The 17,820-nt window shown below is 41.0% G+C and overlaps 1 protein-coding gene and 1 non-coding gene across 3 annotated transcripts in view; both read right to left on the reverse strand.

Annotated features, from left to right (window-relative positions):
- Positions 1-17,400, reverse strand: part of arhgef10 (Rho guanine nucleotide exchange factor (GEF) 10) — a 57,652-nt gene extending 40,252 nt beyond the window's left edge. For both annotated transcript variants that reach the window (XM_039786138.1, XM_039786137.1), the window contains exons 1-7: positions 17,199-17,400; positions 9,627-9,736; positions 3,987-4,391; positions 2,599-2,943; positions 1,509-1,545; positions 1,149-1,237; positions 581-637 (exon numbers count right to left, since the gene is read on the reverse strand). In XM_039786138.1, the coding sequence (XP_039642072.1) occupies positions 581-637; positions 1,149-1,237; positions 1,509-1,545; positions 2,599-2,943; positions 3,987-4,391; positions 9,627-9,663 (970 nt within the window). In that variant the 5' untranslated portion in view covers positions 9,664-9,736; positions 17,199-17,400. The remainder of the gene's footprint in view (positions 1-580; positions 638-1,148; positions 1,238-1,508; positions 1,546-2,598; positions 2,944-3,986; positions 4,392-9,626; positions 9,737-17,198) is intronic.
- trnai-aau lies at positions 9,452-9,525 on the reverse strand. Its single transcript has one exon. It is a non-coding gene; the product is annotated as a tRNA-Ile (tRNA).
- Positions 17,401-17,820: the final 420 nt, after the last annotated feature.

Below are 17,820 nucleotides of genomic sequence, written 5' to 3' on the forward strand. Positions count from 1 at the left end.
ATATATATATATATATATATATATATATATATATATATACAAACAATATATATAAAAACTATATATATAGTTTAGTAAAGGACAGAGCCTACAGAGAAATTTTTAGGGTTCTTTTATCAAAGGTTAGTAGCACAACAGGTATGCAGATGAACACAGTAACAATATACAGCACTCAAATAGAATAGCCTTGAAATAAAGATTATAATACTGAGAGCAGGCCAAAAGTGTGTTAACTTTACATAGTAATTTTCAATGCAATAGCTTTGTGCCATTGCACAAAATTTTATTATATCATAATATGTTCCTGTTAAAAGAAATAAGCAGTGAAAAAAACTACTTTGCTGAAATCATAAGCATCACAAAAAGTAATATTGATTGAATGGCTATTGAATTGGATTGGAAACGGCATAACATTTTCATCCAACAGCCTAAGTGAATAATTCAAGTATCCCACTTTTTGACAAAAGAAATTAGGACAATAGAAAGTGAAAGTGAGTAGCGCTGACAGGCTGAAAACTACAGACGGAGATTAAAATACAGAATTTGTGAAATGTAGGAATGAAAAAGAAATTTGACAAACCTGTGTTGGAGTCAGAGTTCTCTCTGGGCACATCATCGTAAATCACCTCATCAGGATCTGAAGCATACAAAGAACCATTCACAATAATGCATGATTTCTCAGATCATAAGCTAGGTTGTTCACACTACAAACAGAATGCAATGTAGAGGGGATCTAAAAGAACACACACACAAGGGTCCGCTTCCTCAAAAGAACAGGGAAGGAAGTGTCTGAGAATTCAGTGGTGTCAAAAGAAGAAGAAAGGGCGCCCGGATAGCTCAGTTGGTAGAGTGGGCGCCCATATATAGAGGTTCACTCCTTGATGCAGCGGGCCCAGGTTCAACTCCGACCTGCGGCCCTTTGCTGCACGTCATTCTCCCCTTTTGCGTCTTCTGCTGTCCTATCAAAATAAAAGCTGAAAATGCCCAAAACATTATCTTTAAAGAAGAAGGTAATAGCACACCCTGAAGGCATGTGATGTGTGTGCAGAAGTAAGTACAAAGAACTGAAACAACAGCAGTATTATCTCAATGGAAATTATATATGTATCTCTAGTAGATGTGTAATTGTTGTGGATATCGTTTCTTACTTTCCATCCATGCAGTGTTGGCGGGATCGGATGCCCATTTAGCCAAAGCATCCTCTTCTTTAATAGGTGGATACTCCTCACTAAACACACTTGAGGAAACATGCAAACACCAAACAAAATTATAAGTCAAAGATATTTTCGTTGTCGGTATCACGTCAGAAAACCAAGACAACTCAGTAGTTTTCTGTATTAATACAGTGATATTTATCTTTGTATTATCACTGAAATGAGGGTAGCAGACAATTATTTATAATATATTGACACAAGTCAGTAAACATTACTATAACTGAAAGTCTTTGCATTCCTCTCTTAAGATATAGCCCTAAATGTACTAACTGAGAGGTATATATATACACATACCTGTCAACAGAGGTGTTGCCGGTCCCAATCACAGTGACTGAAGGAGGAAAGAGAGCAAACATCACACAAAGAATACCAGCTACACATTACATTTTACATTACTGTTCTTAGGTCCCACAGTTCTCATGATCCAAGCACGAAAGCTGTAATGTAAATTTGAGCATGGCTTACTGTTGTAGAGTATTGTTAAGAGCACAGAAGGAAGTCACAACAATTATAATGTATTTTCAAAGTATTTTGTTGACATTAAAATCATCACACAACTCCAGATGACCTCCCAATTCCAAGATTTAGAAACTGTAACTTTTTTCCTATGCCACCAGGTGTCACTGATGATTCCACATTTCCTGCATTAACTATGTTTTAGTCAAGGTGATATTGTCTCATAAATGTGCCTCCATAAATTTCACTTGTCACATGTACCCAATACAAAATTCTACGATAAGATAAACCTTCCGTTTTTCGAGAAAGATGTCAAGGCAAAAGCGATAACTGTAGTAAAATGGCCTTGCTTTGTGTATATATACACCATGGCCAGAACTCTCGGATGACAACACTGCGAAAGGAAAAGTTAATAATTTTCTACAACACAAATCTGTGACTTTCCAAACTCTTTTACTAAAAAATCTGAGTATTTTAATCTGGTGTGACCTTGGTCAGATAATCACAGTGTAATCAGACTCCTCAGCGTGCCAGGCCACAGGCTTGGACTCAGCTGCTAGATTTGAGAGAAACCGGAAAATCCTCACAGCCAACACAGATCTTTGGGGAGGGCTAAATTTAGTCCATACTTCCTTGTGGCAAGGCTTTAGGAAAAACAAGAGAAAGAAGAAAGGACAGAGGATAGAAGTAGCTGAGAGACAGCATTTACGTGTCACAGCCTTGTATCTCTAGGTCTGAGTGCACTGAGAAATAACAAGAGAAAGAATTTCACTCAAACAGAGCCTTGATATCCAGAGAAGTTTCTGTTGTTTTGGATGTTTCAAAATAAACATTGATCAGCATCCGATCTGCCTCATGAATATTTCATGAATCATTATCATTCTAATGAAGTATTTTCAGAATGGCCCTGCTGCAGGCTCTACTTTACCATCCTCATCCATGGAGAGGTGTCGAATGATGACGGGTGTGGTGTAAGCTGGCGTGATGAGCGGTACACCGGAGGGGGTTGCATAGCCGCAGGGCACTGGGACTGAGTATCCTGAAGTGATGCCAGCCGGGCTGGTGTGGATATCTGGGGATTCTCCCTCCAGCTCCTTGGGCTCCAGTGGCGAGGAAGCGGAAGAGGAGGGTCCATGCTGGTGCTCAAGCTGCTGCAGTTGGAGAGGAGTGATGTCAATCACAGAGTAGGGGTTGACTTTGCCCCGGGAGGAGGTCCTGGGGACGGCCTGTGGAGGGTCTGGGTCATCGATGGATGCATCCTGGCCTTCCCCGCCTGAGGGAAAGAGGATCAAGATGCATTACAACAATGACAACTATATGGGATTGTGTGTAAAAAGAGTCATTTTGTGACAGACACCCCTATGTAATAATTTCCCTATAGGGACAACAACAACTTTCAGAATTTTTTCCCCCTGATTTATTCAAGTTGTAGTTTGGAAAATTACAACTAACTAAATCATTACGGTTGGACAGAGTTTGAGACCTACAACTTACAACTTCAGCATCATCATTACTTCTCTGATCAACTGAAGTAGACAGCTACGGAGTTCTATCAAAGCAACATTTTGGCTTGTGTGAACCACCAATGTGCTATCACACCTGGGTCTATCAAAGATGCGCCTTTTGAGTATCTTCTATCTTTGTTACAACCAATTTCAGTTTAAGACCCTCAGAATGAAGAAGCTTTTCCAAAGTGGGCCTTTTCAAGCAGCTGTGGTTAATGGTCCAGTTAGGTTAAGGTAAGATGTGATATTTTTGCAGCACTGAGTAGTGCTAAAGAGAGAATCAGGAGAGATTTTATGAATGTAGCCAATGAAAGTTTCTCATGATGTGTGTGTGTGTGTGTGTGTGTGTGTGTGTGTGTGTTTAAATCACGCATGCTTTATTAATGTAAAAGATGAAAAATGTGTGCAATGTTGACACATCTTCCCTACCAGTGAGTGATAATAAGTGGAGCCTAGCCCTGCCCGCTGCTGCTGCTGCTGCTGCTGCTTTCAGTGATAAAAGCCAGACAACCTCCTGCACCAGGCAGCTAGAGATACAAGGTGTCATGAGAGAGACACAGACTGCCCCACTTTACTGCTTCACTTAAGCCAGAACTGAAGGGGCTAGATTAGAGCCAGATAATGTACACAAACATGAAAGGGGAATGTGGAGAATTTAAATTGCAGTTAGAAAATAGCAGACATATTCAAAGCTTTATTTGCAGTCAACTAATTTCCAAACAAAACTGTGGTGCAGCGGAACTTCTGCCCTAAGGATAGGCTAAACTGGGCTGAGCCAACAATAAAATGTCAACACTTTTGGGATGCAAACCTGTTCTGCCAGGATCTGTCTCTGCGTCATCATAATCAAGAGGAGCGGGTGGAGGTGGTGGTAAATCTGTCTCCATGTCATCAGTCCCCTCAGCAGCAGATGTCCCCACTCCCACTGCTGTTGCTCCACCTGCTGTGGAGGAACTGCTCGTGGCAACTGTTGTGTCTGCTGATGATGGAGCTGTGTCGGATGTGATGGAAGGTGCTGGGGGGTCTGGGCTGGGGAGATGGCCCTCAGGCTGACTAGCCACCATCGTGTCTTGGCTCTGATCCTTGCTGCTGGGGGGTAGAGGAGCTGGAGGTGCAGGGGGTGGGCGGTCAGCCTCAGGGATGTCATCACCACTGTCATCAAAGTCGAAGGCTTCCCCGTCATCTTCATCTGCAAAGGGGCCACTGTCTGCCAACACTAAAAACAAAAAAAGATACGGTTCAGAGAGATACAGTACTGGATTACATTACTTTTATCAAATAAAAGAGTTGGGTGGTATGACGATATGAACCATGAGATGATAAAGTTTTGTCAACTGGTAAAGGTTTTGTTATATCATTTCTAAAGAGGTAACTATCCCTTTATACTATTATTTACATTTTACAATCTTTGATATATAGATAGATATCTCCAGAAAATTCACAATATTGAGATAACACATAGCTTTCACGACTTATGCAGTAGTATAAGAGAAGATTTATATCACCCAACCTAATTGAAAAAGATGCAATATATCCAAATATAAAAATTAAATTACTAGATTACAATATGTGAAAGAGTGTGATTACAGCAGTACCTAAAGGCAGCACTTTCTCCGTACAAAACGCATCTAACAGTAAGGTATCCATGGGCAAATAAATCTGTAAGGGTCACTTTCAACAGTGGGCTTTGACTATGAATTGCATTTGAATCCTACAGTTACAGTATATAAAGTATTGTAAATGAGAACCATCAAGCACACTACACACAAAGCATTCACATCTAAACTTCTGAAACATTTGTGATCTGTTTTTAGACTGTAACAGGCAAGTATATACCCTTTGGGAAAAAAATACAATTTAGCTTAGACTAATAACACACAGAACTCTGGAACGACAGGCAGGGTCATCATAAGTTACATTTCGGTAGGATTTAACTCCGTAATCATAACATTTCCCTCATAGAGATAGTGAGATAGAGATACTTTCTGGGTGGCAGTTTTAGGCCTTGGGCTGTTAAAGTTAAAAGACTGAGCCACATATAGACTTATAATTAAGGGTGGGGTCTACTACAGCAGTATGTTTTCTTACAGATTTTTTTTTACATCAAGGATCTGCACCACAAGAGCACATCAGATGATCGACTTTATAGAAACTAGGGCAGAGCTATAAGATATAGTTAGCGTTCAAAAGGCATCACATTCACATCAGAGCACTCACTAGGCAGCAGACAGGAAGGGAACAACAAATGTCTTTCCAGTTTCCACACTGCAATTAGGCCAGCAGGAAAGAGAGCTGTTACTCCCTCCAGTGAGTAGCACAGCCTGAGTTTTGCATTATTTATCTAATGAATAGTGTGGGCCTGAGTCAGTGAAGCTCAATAAAGAGCAAGAGAGAGTAAAAGGATTAGGAATGCAAAGACTCAACTTTCATCAGCTGCCTTCATGTTTTGCCCTAAGAGCTGAATGTGTAAAGACGGTATTCCAGGTTTCATTCAGTGGTGCAGTAAAAGAAAAAAAAAAAAAAAAAAAAGACTGAAGTAGAGAAAAAACATTCAAAGAATTCAACATGAACTTAACGTTGTGGAACTATTAGGTAATGATTTAAACAGGGTTCACAGAAGGATAAACTGAGTCAAAACCACAGAGCCTGTATGGGAGGAACTCCAAATCCCACCATTCAACCCTCTATGGTGCTGCTGATTTTTCTATAGAGAGCCAACATGGAGGTCTCCTTAACTTCTTAGTATAATATTCTATCTTCAGAATCAGAATAGGATTTATTGCCAAATAAGTAATACTTACAAGGAAATTGCCTTGGTGGTTTAGGGTTAGGCTAGTCTATATCCACCATTTTCCAATTCAGGGATTGCACTCGTTCTTTCAGAAATTCCGCCGGATGTCAATCATTTCGGATGTTCGTCACCTTCCGCTTTCTTTGTGTTGTAATTTTAAACTCCAGTCTCTTTATGAGGACTATGGTTAACTGCTCCTCAGATCTCTGCAGGGTAAATCCAGACAGCTAGCTAGACTATCGATCCAATCTGAGTTTTCTGTTGCACGACCAAAACAAGTTCTTTCCCAAGGCTATTTTGTAGCGGCACCGTGGCTCCGCTCGGCACTTAGCGCCGCCCAAGACGATTGTGATTGGTTTAAAGAAATGCCAATAAACAAGAGCTTGTTTTTCTCCCATCCCGGAATGCTGTGGGGACTAGCCAGACCCTCTTCCGCAGCTCTCTGGCAATTCGAGACTAGGGTTACATCCTCTGCTGTGCCTTTTTTGGATTAGAGAGCAGATGCTCCCACTTGAGGTCCCGGGAGATGATGTAGCCCAGGAAATGGAAGGGCTCCACAGTGTTGACAGGGGAGTCACCCAGGGTGACGAGGGCAGGTGGGGCTGCGTTCTTCCGGAAATCCACAACCATCTCCACTGTCTTTAGACTGTTTAACTTCAAGTTGTTCTGACAGCATCAAGTCACAAAATGGTCAATCTCCCACCTGTAGGACTCACCAGAGATGAGACCAATGACGGGGGTATCGTCTGACATCTTCTTTATGTCACAGTATTGCTTGCAGGCATACCACAGATTCTTTATGAGCACTTTTATCAGTAATCACAGCTTGATTGTATTACTGTAACTCAATCTCAAGCCTTACTCTAATATCCTGGCTGCGTTCCCAAAGAAAACACAGAATTCCAAGTTAGCACAAGTTCATTTGGAGGACGACCTGATGAAATGTCATTGATAACTGCTGAAATCACAGAGTTGGGAGAGCATTAGACTAGAAAGGCCTCTGGTACGATCCTGGGTTTTGGCATTTTGTCCTCTCCCTTCCTTCCCCCCAGTCACTAATTAGTTATCCGTTATGAAGCTTTCCTATAACACCTTGGTTACACCTTTTCCTTTATGGCACATATCCCTTATTTTTTGTTTACATTTCCAATGTTCTTCCTGTCGAAACTAGTCAACTTAAGCATTCATGTGGCCGTTTAAAGTTTAGCTGATAAGGTTAAGAACCACGTTCACTGTTGCAACATGCTGTGTTGTGCCTCCAGGTCTGTGCGGTTCACTGAAAGTGACCAAGTAAATCTTAACTCAAAGAAACTCCCTGTAGCAAACCCAGTGACTTTGAAGCCCCTCACAGCAATGTACATAGCTATAAATCACCAGTACGATTCCCTCAGGCTTTGACAGGTAGTTGTTCCACCCTGTAGTCAGTGTGTGAAGGAACGGTCTGTGACTAATGTTCCAGGTCAACATTGCAACCCCATGTCCATCTGCACCCATGACTAAAGATGCACGAAAAGAGAGGTGCAAAGAGCAAACCTGGAAACAGAGATGCTATCTGTCTTTTTCCATCTGTGTAATAATGAATGGTGTGGGACACAGAGATAAGGCACAGCTAGCAGGCTAATAATCAGCGGATTGACCAGAACTGTGGTATGTATATTTATATGCCAATAATTTAACTTCTCTCTGTGGTGTCAATGTGAAACAATTGACTTTGCCAAAATAGAACAGGACCTGATTGGATTGGATTTGGCCAGATGCAAGTCACAAATGGCCAGTCAATAGTACATCTGCAACTATGTGTATATGAGACCATTGCTAGCTGGCTGTATGGGTTTGCATGTCTGAAGCTTAATTACAGTGTGCTGACTTTGTTGACCTTACTTTACAGTGCAAGCACACACACACACGTGTCCACACTTAACCAGTCATGTGAGCCCTTCTAAACTACATTCATAACCAAACCCTGAACTGGAAATAAAAAAAGTATCTTCACTTTGGAGGATTTTCATCTTTCTACTAGGGGTGGGAGAAAAAAATCGATACAGCACAGTATTGCGATATTTTCCGTGGCAATACTGTATCAATACAGACGCCAAGTATCGATCTATTATTATATGTTAGTCAGTTTGTCTGCTTGACAATCCCATTTTGCAGCAATAAAGTTGAAGTGAGATGAACAAACAGAGACATTTATCTTTTTAGAGAAAACCTATGTTGACAAAGTTTTCCTTTTGGGGACATAATTTGAAATTGGGAAAAATTTCAAGTTGGAAAAAAGGTAATACATTGCAATATATTGCAGAATATTGCAATATGTTTAAAGTCACAATAATATCATATTGTGACATAGGTATTATGATGATATTGTAACGTGAGGCCTCTGGTGATTCCCACCCCTATTTTCTACCCTTGTGAGAATGCAAACTACAAGAACATGAAGACCTATACACACATGCACACTGACACACATACCGTTGCTGATGTGCCCATTGTCAATTCATAATTACAGTATGGATTCTGTTCTGTGAGCCCATCTCCACTCTGCTACATAATGGTCTGCTGAAATGAGTCACCGGGTTACGATCTGCTCCAGCATCGCCCTGGCAACAAAGCAAGTGACTGGCCAGCTGGAGACGAAGCATTTCTCTGGCCTGTGTCTATCCCCGGAGGCTGTGTGTGCGCGTTTGTGTGTGTGCGGTTGTGTGTGTCTGTGTGTGCGCGTGCTGCTGCAGCAGTATTCAGCCTAATACTGAGGCACATTGTCTGGTATTCACAGCAGCGCAGCACATTTTACCCTTCTTACTCCCTCGTTCCTCTGCCCACGCACTCCACAGCGGTGAAGAAGCGGAGGAGAGGAATCTGTGTTGTTTACTCATACTGTCCAGTTTCACCAGCCCTCCAGGAAGCGATGAGACAACGAGACGATCTACAGAAGCAAGCAGGTGATACTAATGGTCTAACACTGTAATCTTTCTCTACTGTAAAAACAGACACCCAAAGACATGTGTGACAAGAGGAACGTTGTCAACACAAAGTTGGTAAAGTTTAGCCCAATAGCATCTCAAAATCTCCATCAGCTCTCTGTTGAAAATTGTCGCTGTTTCCTAAAGTTCGACGTCACGTCTTCAGATTTCTTGCTTTGTTTGACCAAAACAGCCCAAATATAGTTAGCTTACAATCACATGCTGTAAGACAAAGAAGAGCAGAAAATCCTCACAATTTAGAGGCGGGAACCAGTGGTTGGCATTTTTGCTTGCAAAATGACCTAAACAATGAACTGATTATCGCTGTATCTGCAGATTATTTGTCTGTCAATATTTGTTTGTGATCCTCCATCGAAGTCTAATTAATGTATTGCTTCATATTGCCACTTAGTGGTGGTGAGGGAGCAGTTACTAAATGAAAAGTGCTGTCAATGAGTTACCTCCGTATATGCAGAATCACCATTAACTCGTTCTGTTGGCCAAATCTAAACTCAAAAGCTGTGGCCCGTACGGGGATCGAACCCGCGACCTTGGCGTTATTAGCACCACGCTCTAACCAACTGAGCTAACCGGCCCATATAGGTCCATGGTGTCCAATAATGTTGCTCCTGTCTCTCTAAGGAGTTAAGGACAGAGTGCATGAAATGTGTGAGTGACAAAGCTTTGTTGACTTTACTTTCAGGAGGTGGGGGAGGAAAGTCTTCCACATCCATGCTTGCTGCTCTTCTCCTGCACAAGCTCTTCAGACAGCAGCATGAAGGGGTTCAACTATGCCGACACACATTCCTAAAGAAAGGAAGAAAGAAAGAAAAAAAAAAAAGACAAATGTCATTAAATGGCAAAATAGGCAGGTTGATGAACACAGTATTTGCAAATTGACTTAGCACTGAAGAGCGTTTGCATACATCTCCAGTTAGGCAATACTGGCTCGGCCAGTCAGTCTCCAAAAGCCCAGCCACACTTGGTATTCCATGTTATTCAATCACAGCAGCACTTTGTCAGCAGAGGGGCATGGCTGTGTCATGGTCACGGTCTGGTACCTTTTGTGTCAACATTAGAATCTGGACCAAAGCTAATTCAGACAAATGAATGAGTGAATGAAAACAAAAGAAGCTCTTATAGTGCTCCTGTGGACTGTTGACACTAGCACGTGTTGAAGTGTACACGGTATTCTCATATGCTAATTGTGGGCGTGTGTCATGGGTTAAAAGGGGCTTGGCCACCATTGTAATTGATAGGCCATACTCTGGAGAAAGCATTATGAAAATCAGCGTGGTGGTGGGGGTGGGGGTGATTGAGCTAAAACAAAATTATTTTAAGCAAGTTCACGTTCAGATTTTAACTCTTGTTTATTGTGGTGATGCGGGCACTAAATGATTCAAAGTGAGTCAAAAGTAACTTGTGTCCATTTGTTTACTCAGCTGTGGCCTTCAAAATTAGAAAATTAACTAAAGTTCTTAAATCAACTGGTTTCCCACAAGTAGTTACATTTGCACATCTTCTTCCAGATGAAAGATAAAAAAGAACCAAATGTAGAACAGACAACTACACCGGCTAAAGGCAAGCACTACTTCTACCACTTAGAAGCATTTGTGTTCAAGCCAAGGAAAAATATTTTCCTTGATTACCCAAAAGGTTACATTATGCCACATTCTGTAAAAAAAATATTCTCCAAAACCCAGAAGGAACGTTATTGTGTCCAAAGTTTTCCCCAGGTAAAATATTATACTAAAAAGACTTGACTCTTGATATGACTTGAAATAAAATCAACTACAGTATGTACGCGCATTCGAGGTGCAGAGGTCATGGGATGTTTCGACTTGTAGCAACCACGCATTTTGGCCTAGGAAAATGGCATTAGCTAGCTGAAACAGGAAAGACCTTTGGACCTGCACGGGCATGAGAGACACTGCATTCCTCAGCAGTACAGCAGTTGTTTGCTGATGTACAATTCGTATACAGGAGGTGACAGTTTCTGTCAAAGGCCTTCTCTGGAAAAAAAACAAAAAACAGTTGTGCTATTTCCAGGCTTCTTCAGCTTGCTAGTATCCACAAGAACAGATGACTGTGTCATGACACCATGTTGTCGCATAAAGCAGCCATTGTTGCGGTATGTATGCCCCATATATTCCATCCATGCAATCTCTAATAGTTAAATTAAAGCCACCAACACAACACAAGCTCACAACAGTTTCCTTCTGACTAAGACAAAACTACACCACAGTATTGCAGCAAACAGGATCAAAAGGATAACTCATTCTAAGTCTGAAAGCTTGTTTTGTCTACAAATAATGTGAAATCATCTGCTTCTTTGTCCTCCACCCCATTTGCAGGGAACAGGGCCAGAACTGTGGATGTGAACACACAGGGCCAGTGTCTGCTGAATACAGTGCAGCTGACAGATAATGCTAGCGCTAACAGAGGCAGGTGGAGTATGCATAGCCTGAGGAGAAATAGCCTACAAAATAGAGAGGAATTCAAAGTGATGGAGAGGAGCAGCTACTATGTAATATAGTACTACTGGTGACTTAGGCCCTAAGTCACAAGTCTAAGTCTTAGGGTATATACTGCACAGCCTGAGAAAAGTGATGTATGAGTATGGAACAGGTAGTTACATGACACACATGGTTGTAAATTGACTGGCACATTTTGGAGTGACAACTACCAGCCTAGCCAGCCCTGACAAGAGCTTTGAAGGGTGACTCATCTCTCCCTTGTTCGAGGTCCAAGACAGCAGCAAAAGGAAGGAAGGGAGGGGAGGAGAAGTAAAATATTCTGGTGTGCCCTTCTTGACACAGCGGCACAGAGAAGAGGAAATCACAGTTTGGTCAAAGTAAAAAAAAAGACCTCTCTTTTTAAATTTAAAACATTACTTTCTTTTTCTTTTGTAATACGAATTGAGACAACATGATGAACTTCAGCCTATCATCTTCTAGAAGAGCTGCCTCTGTGTGTTTGGTTGCCTTGTCACACATTAGGTTGAGAAGCAAAAACAGCCTTTCTCACTCCTGTTTTAGAACCAGTCGGCTGAATCCTCCAATCCTCCCCTCTCCTATAATTACTCTGATTTTTGTCTTTTCACCTGCTTCTTGAAGAAAAGTAAATGCACCTTTCCACAAATGACACCCTGCGTGGCCTGTGGTGTGGGGTGACTTCAAATGTGCACCATACAAACACGTGGCTCACCCCATGGAGATGACCAACTCAACAAAAGCACTCTCTACATCTGTAGCATCTGTAAGCAACATGTCTATACTACAGCACTGTAAACAGTCAAATATTCACACTGTGCAACAAAAGCAGGCGGGTGGTTAAGTGTAGCTTATAAAGCCTTACAGGAAAGGGCAAGAAAATATAACATAATTCCATAATTAAAATGAACTGTATTACAGTCTTATCTGAGAGCACTGATTGAGAACAGAGCGGAAGACACAAGAGAGAGGTAAAATCAGCCGTATAGTTGATGACAGACTCAGCTGAGCATGTCATTACACGCTGGGAAGGCTGAGTTGTGCTCTGCAGACAGGAAAACAGTCGTTTTGCCTGCTGGTGTAATGCAAACAATTTCCTTGCCCGTGTATTTCTAATAACCTATGTTAAAGAATAGACAATGACAAAGGAACAAAAATATGTTGGCAAAAAGTATGTACCATACATGTTGTCAACATAATCCATAGTGTGGAAGATAGGTTGCCACTGTATGTTACTGTACTGTATGTTCACTCATAAAGAAGATTCTACAGGATGGCACTTAATATGTCAATTGCAAAGTTCTTGCAGAGTTCTCCATATTAAAAATGAGACTACTACAGTGAATTAACCCTAAATTAACTAGAGTTTATGTTCCTGATCTCAGACTGCAAAATAAATATTAGTATATTCGATTTTAGTATTAATCCAACTTGTTTAATTAAGGATAGGCTGAGCAAGCAAGCTCTTTTCAAGCAACATCACCTTTGTCTGAATTCATAATAATGCACAAATGACAGTAGTGCTGTCCAAAATGTCATATAGGGTCTGGCTTTTGTTTGATATCTAGTGTTGGCAGAAAATGTTGTTAGCGTTGTGTAAGCTATTTTATTGAGTTTCCTCTTAGAGAAATGCTCTTAGTGAAATTAAAGTTGGGCTTTTATTGTGAAGAGTGATAAAGGAAGAAGCTAAGCTTTAGTGTTATGTGCTGCCATTGTCAATATGGAAGTTAATAAAAGTGTGTGGGCCGTCACGGAGACTCTGCGTTTTCATTTCATTACCCTCGGCTACAGTAGTTAGCACGCATTAGCTCGGAGGGCTAACTTGGCTTGTTTACATGACGGTCTTTGTCACCCTAAACGTACCGCCAAACCCCATTCAAAAATCTGCCAAAAAAAAAAAAAGGAGTTGCCCGATACTGAATACCTAGAAGAAAAAAAAAGGAATGAATATAGCTGAATATTTATATTGAACAGTCAAATCTGATTCGACTGACAAATTTCTGTGTTTGTGTACAGGCTCCAGCACTAAATGGCAGACACATCATCTAAATAGAAGTAATCAAGGAATGATGGCGCTTGCAGACAGACACAGCATATGGTGACTTAACTGATCTGCCCAGAACCCATACTTATGGCCACCAGAGTTCAGTCAAAAATTAATTGTGTGCGTTTCTGAAAGCTATTCAACGAAACGTCAAACACCCTGGATTTTTCTGTAGAGTTTTCTGCGGCGCACTTAATGACAAGTGGCATTCCACACACGGGCTGAAAGTCATAAACAAAAGCCTGGAGGAGAAGGTGGTATGAGAGAGGCATAGTCTGCTGTGAGTGTCTGTCTTTGGCTTTGCAGCTCTTTGGCTGAATGGTTTATTGAGCAGTGTGTCCCAATCTACTGTTATCCTGGCAGAAGGAGAAATCAGGCGTCGACCGAAAACAGCACATCCCAGGCCTACAAAGAGCAGACGGACAGGCTTAACAAAAGTACTGTAAAGTATTTGAGGGGAAGTTCAGGGGAGGACAGGACAGTGCACTGCAGCATACTGAAAAGGAAAATAATTACCCATTCTAGCCTTTTCACAGCCAGCATTAAAGAGCTGAAAAAAAAATAACAGTATTGCTACAGAGACCGTGTAGGTTTATGTAGTTTATGTGTCATAGAAGAGAAGACTAATTTCACAATAATATAAGAAATTGCATGTGCTGTATTCAGATTATCACAACTCACTCTAAACAACTGAGCTAACCAGCCTTAACAACACACTGCTCTTGTTTCCTTGAATTGTGAACAACATGGCATACGATATGATGTACATACATTGGTTGTCTCTACAGAGCCAGGTAACTTCTCAAATCAAGAGCTCTGTGGCTCAGTGTAACATAACCTCCACTGAACAACCAAGACAACCAGAAGATGAGGCTGGTATTCCTCATCAGCTACCAGTTATAAAATAGGCCTAATGGGAGTGGATTGTAGGGAATACACTTCAATGATTATGGCCCCAGGGCTGCAGTCTTTTTTTATTTGACTTCAGAGGTGTGATCTATTAGACATGTTATGGGACGTCTGGATTCAGCTACAAGCCCTGGAGCCATGTTTCTAAACAGAATGTGGTCAGTGTTAAGCTACCACAGTGAATCAATACTGCATGGTGTCATCCATCACATAACAGTATCTAGTAGGACCATAATGATGCATCACACAGCATTGTAGTATGCCATTATACCCCTACTACATTTTTACCATAATGTTTATTTTTTACATTGGCCTTAACTTGGAGGCAGATTCTGGTTTCAGTAAAAGAGATAAAATACTGACAAGGCCTTTCACGGCTTGGGAATCAAAATGAAATGACATGAAAGACTAGGACTGTATAATATTTGAAACATTGGGTCCATTTGAAATAAGAGGCAACCGCAGTCTTGGCTGTCACTCCTAACTGGTCTCCACCCACCCAGCGAGCCACATTAAAGCTTTGACAGCCCAACATGTCACCAGAAGAGCACTATTTAGTGTGTGGTGGTGAGTAGTGGATAAGCGGCTGCTTGAAAGAGCTTTTGTTGACTGGCTGGATTTAAGTTCTGAATGCATTTTAAATATGAATAGAGCAACTCAGTCCGATTACAATAAATTACAACAGGAAACCCGCAATTCCCTTGACTGTCAGAGTACCAGTCACTGCACTGACTTCAAAGGGTGGAGACACTTTCTGAAGCCAAGATCGCCCCTGACCCCTGACTTTACTCCTTACTTGAATCCGCTATGCTGAGTTGAAACTGTAGTTCAATTCATAGAGCATGGTACTAATAGGCGTTGGAATCCGAGGAATCTGGGCATCTTGGTGATAGGCTGGTCTACGATGCCTACCATGTACCAACCATATAACTGCAGTGTTTCCAGCTTAATTCTGGCAGAGGACTTTTTTGACACGGCATAATCCTCTCTATCCCTACCCCTCATTTCCTGTCTCTCTATCCCTCCTCTGTTAAATAAAGGCAAAAATGCCATGAAAAACAATCTGACAGATCAAACAGTTCACAATGTATGGTAAATTGCATACTTAAAAAAAAATAAAAAAAATAAAAAACATTATGCACTTAAATTTATCTGACACATGTTCCCAACTGCTAAAAAAGTGTTTGGTACTGTATGTGAGCAATTTCACACAACCACCTGCAGAAGAGCAGTGGCTTTTCGATCCCAGCTGTCGCTAAACTATGTTGCTAATCCATGTCTTATCTCAGTGGGTCCTCAGTGGGGTGGTGGGTGGACAGTGAATCCATAACTGTCTTACTAAAAAAAAATAAAAAAATAAAGGAATGGTATGCTCCTCTGCTCAACCTCTGTGTACTACTGTGACACCCCAAGCTTAGTCATGGTAAAAGAAGGAATTTCCATGAGCCACTATTGGCAAGGTTGAGTTACTGCCTCGTCACAAGTACTTTAGCAATTAGCGATTCCTGGCATTTCTCCACTGAACTGTGTTTACAGACTATGACAATGACAGGAGAGGATATTGCAGTTTGGATGTGCTCTGTACATCTGATAATATGCTAAAATACTTCCCTACATATCAGACATGGCAAATAGCATTAGCATTGATTGCCAACATCCCTTTCCTCGAAACACCAACAGATTTGTCCCAGAGAGGTCTGAAAATATCCACTGTGAAAGTGGCTGTCGTTTGATAAGGAGAAAGTGTCTCACATAGAGAACTCTGTGTCTAAATGACTTGCATGAGTGCTTATATCAGGATATTGCAGTGAATTTGAGCCAGGAAAAAAAAATGTTTCTGTGCTCCCTCGCTAGGTGTTTTTCTAGTGTGGGGGACTGGGAGGTATTAAGCATCTGTATTTGCAGGCAAGCCATCCTGGTTATTTGCTTAACAAATTACCAATGGAGATTGTTGTGTACATGCATGTGTGTGCGATCCCCTAAATGTTCCATCTCACCCATGTACTGGCTGAGTGAACTGGACATGCATGACACCAGACAAAACAAATGGAGATCAAAGCACTGATTGTATTTGAACAATTTTTAAGGCTTAACTAAGCTTAGATTCCTGAACGCACTTGCCTTTTGCTGTGCAGAAAGGTAACTACTAAGAGAAACAGTGGGTTACTAAACAGAATTAAAGCATGGTTTTACTACCTGCTTAGACGGATCTTCCAGTTGACTGAAGCTGTCCAGTGCATTTACTGAGGAATGCTATGCATGACTACTTAGATTTGTAGTTGGGCTGAATGCTGCAGCTCAGGAAGACATTCTCACTTAATCTTATTCTTACCTGCAATTTCATCCTTAAAGAGGGACAAGTAGTTCAGAAAAGTATGAGGTTGTGCTCAACACTGAGACAACCATCAACATGTTACATGACAGATCAAAGCCTGAGGAAATATGCTAATATCCTGTTGAGTTAAAAAAAAAAGTTAAGCGGATACATTTCAAGTTCTTATATGAGTTAATGTCGAGATTAGGACGCAGTAAGTAACCTAAATGCGAAGGAAAAAATAGTGATCGTGTTTGCTATGGTAGTTGACAGAGTTGGCAACTTGGCAAAGTGCGGCGCCACGTTATAGCCATCTCCCAATGCACTTTTTTTCAAAAACAAAAATACACTTAAGTCACTGTAACAGACAAAAAAAGCAATTTACATTACTTTTATTATCAAATCTTTAGCCTAACGTAACTGATCACCTGAACCAACTGTTAGCAAACCAGATGTGTTATGGGTATCTAAAACTTTGTCAGAAACTTTAGAAAAATGTCCTCAACTTACCATTTTATGACTTTCCCCCAGAAAAATAACCTTATCCCTTCGCAGTAACGCCGTGCAAGTGTTAAACGTAATGCATTTCTGACTTCAACACAACTTAAAACACATCAAAACACATCCAGTGTTCGCCCAGTGTCCTTCTTTTAACTTTACTCTCCTCGATGCAAAGCTGACTCCATCCATGAAAATCCTTTACCTCCTCTAAGTAGCTGATTCGCCGACGAGTAGACTTGGGCGAGCTGTGATTGGCTGTACAGAACGCCAATCAAGCTTCCGACGTCTTCTCCGGTAGGATCGGCTCGGGATCGCACAGGAGTTCCAAACTGCCCACTGCACACGTCACTTGTGAGGTGGCTCCCTTCTAAACAGCTGTCCCGAGATGATGTAGAATTGAAGTTGTGTTGCGTTAGTGTCTTGAAAATAAACAAACGAACATTTTTGCGTATTATTATGAATTATAAATGGAAAATAAAACTAAATCAAAAAGGTCACACTATAACAAAAATGTCTAAGAATTCCTTCAGTTTCTGTCTGAATGTCAGTTTTTGGAACACATTTAAGGCCTTACACATCTCCTCCAAACATTTCACATAAGTGCAACTTTTAATATAATCTACAATAAAAA

This window comes from Perca fluviatilis, chromosome 20 (assembly GCF_010015445.1).
Source record: "Perca fluviatilis chromosome 20, GENO_Pfluv_1.0, whole genome shotgun sequence".
In the NCBI taxonomy this organism is placed as follows: Eukaryota; Metazoa; Chordata; class Actinopteri; order Perciformes; family Percidae; genus Perca; species Perca fluviatilis.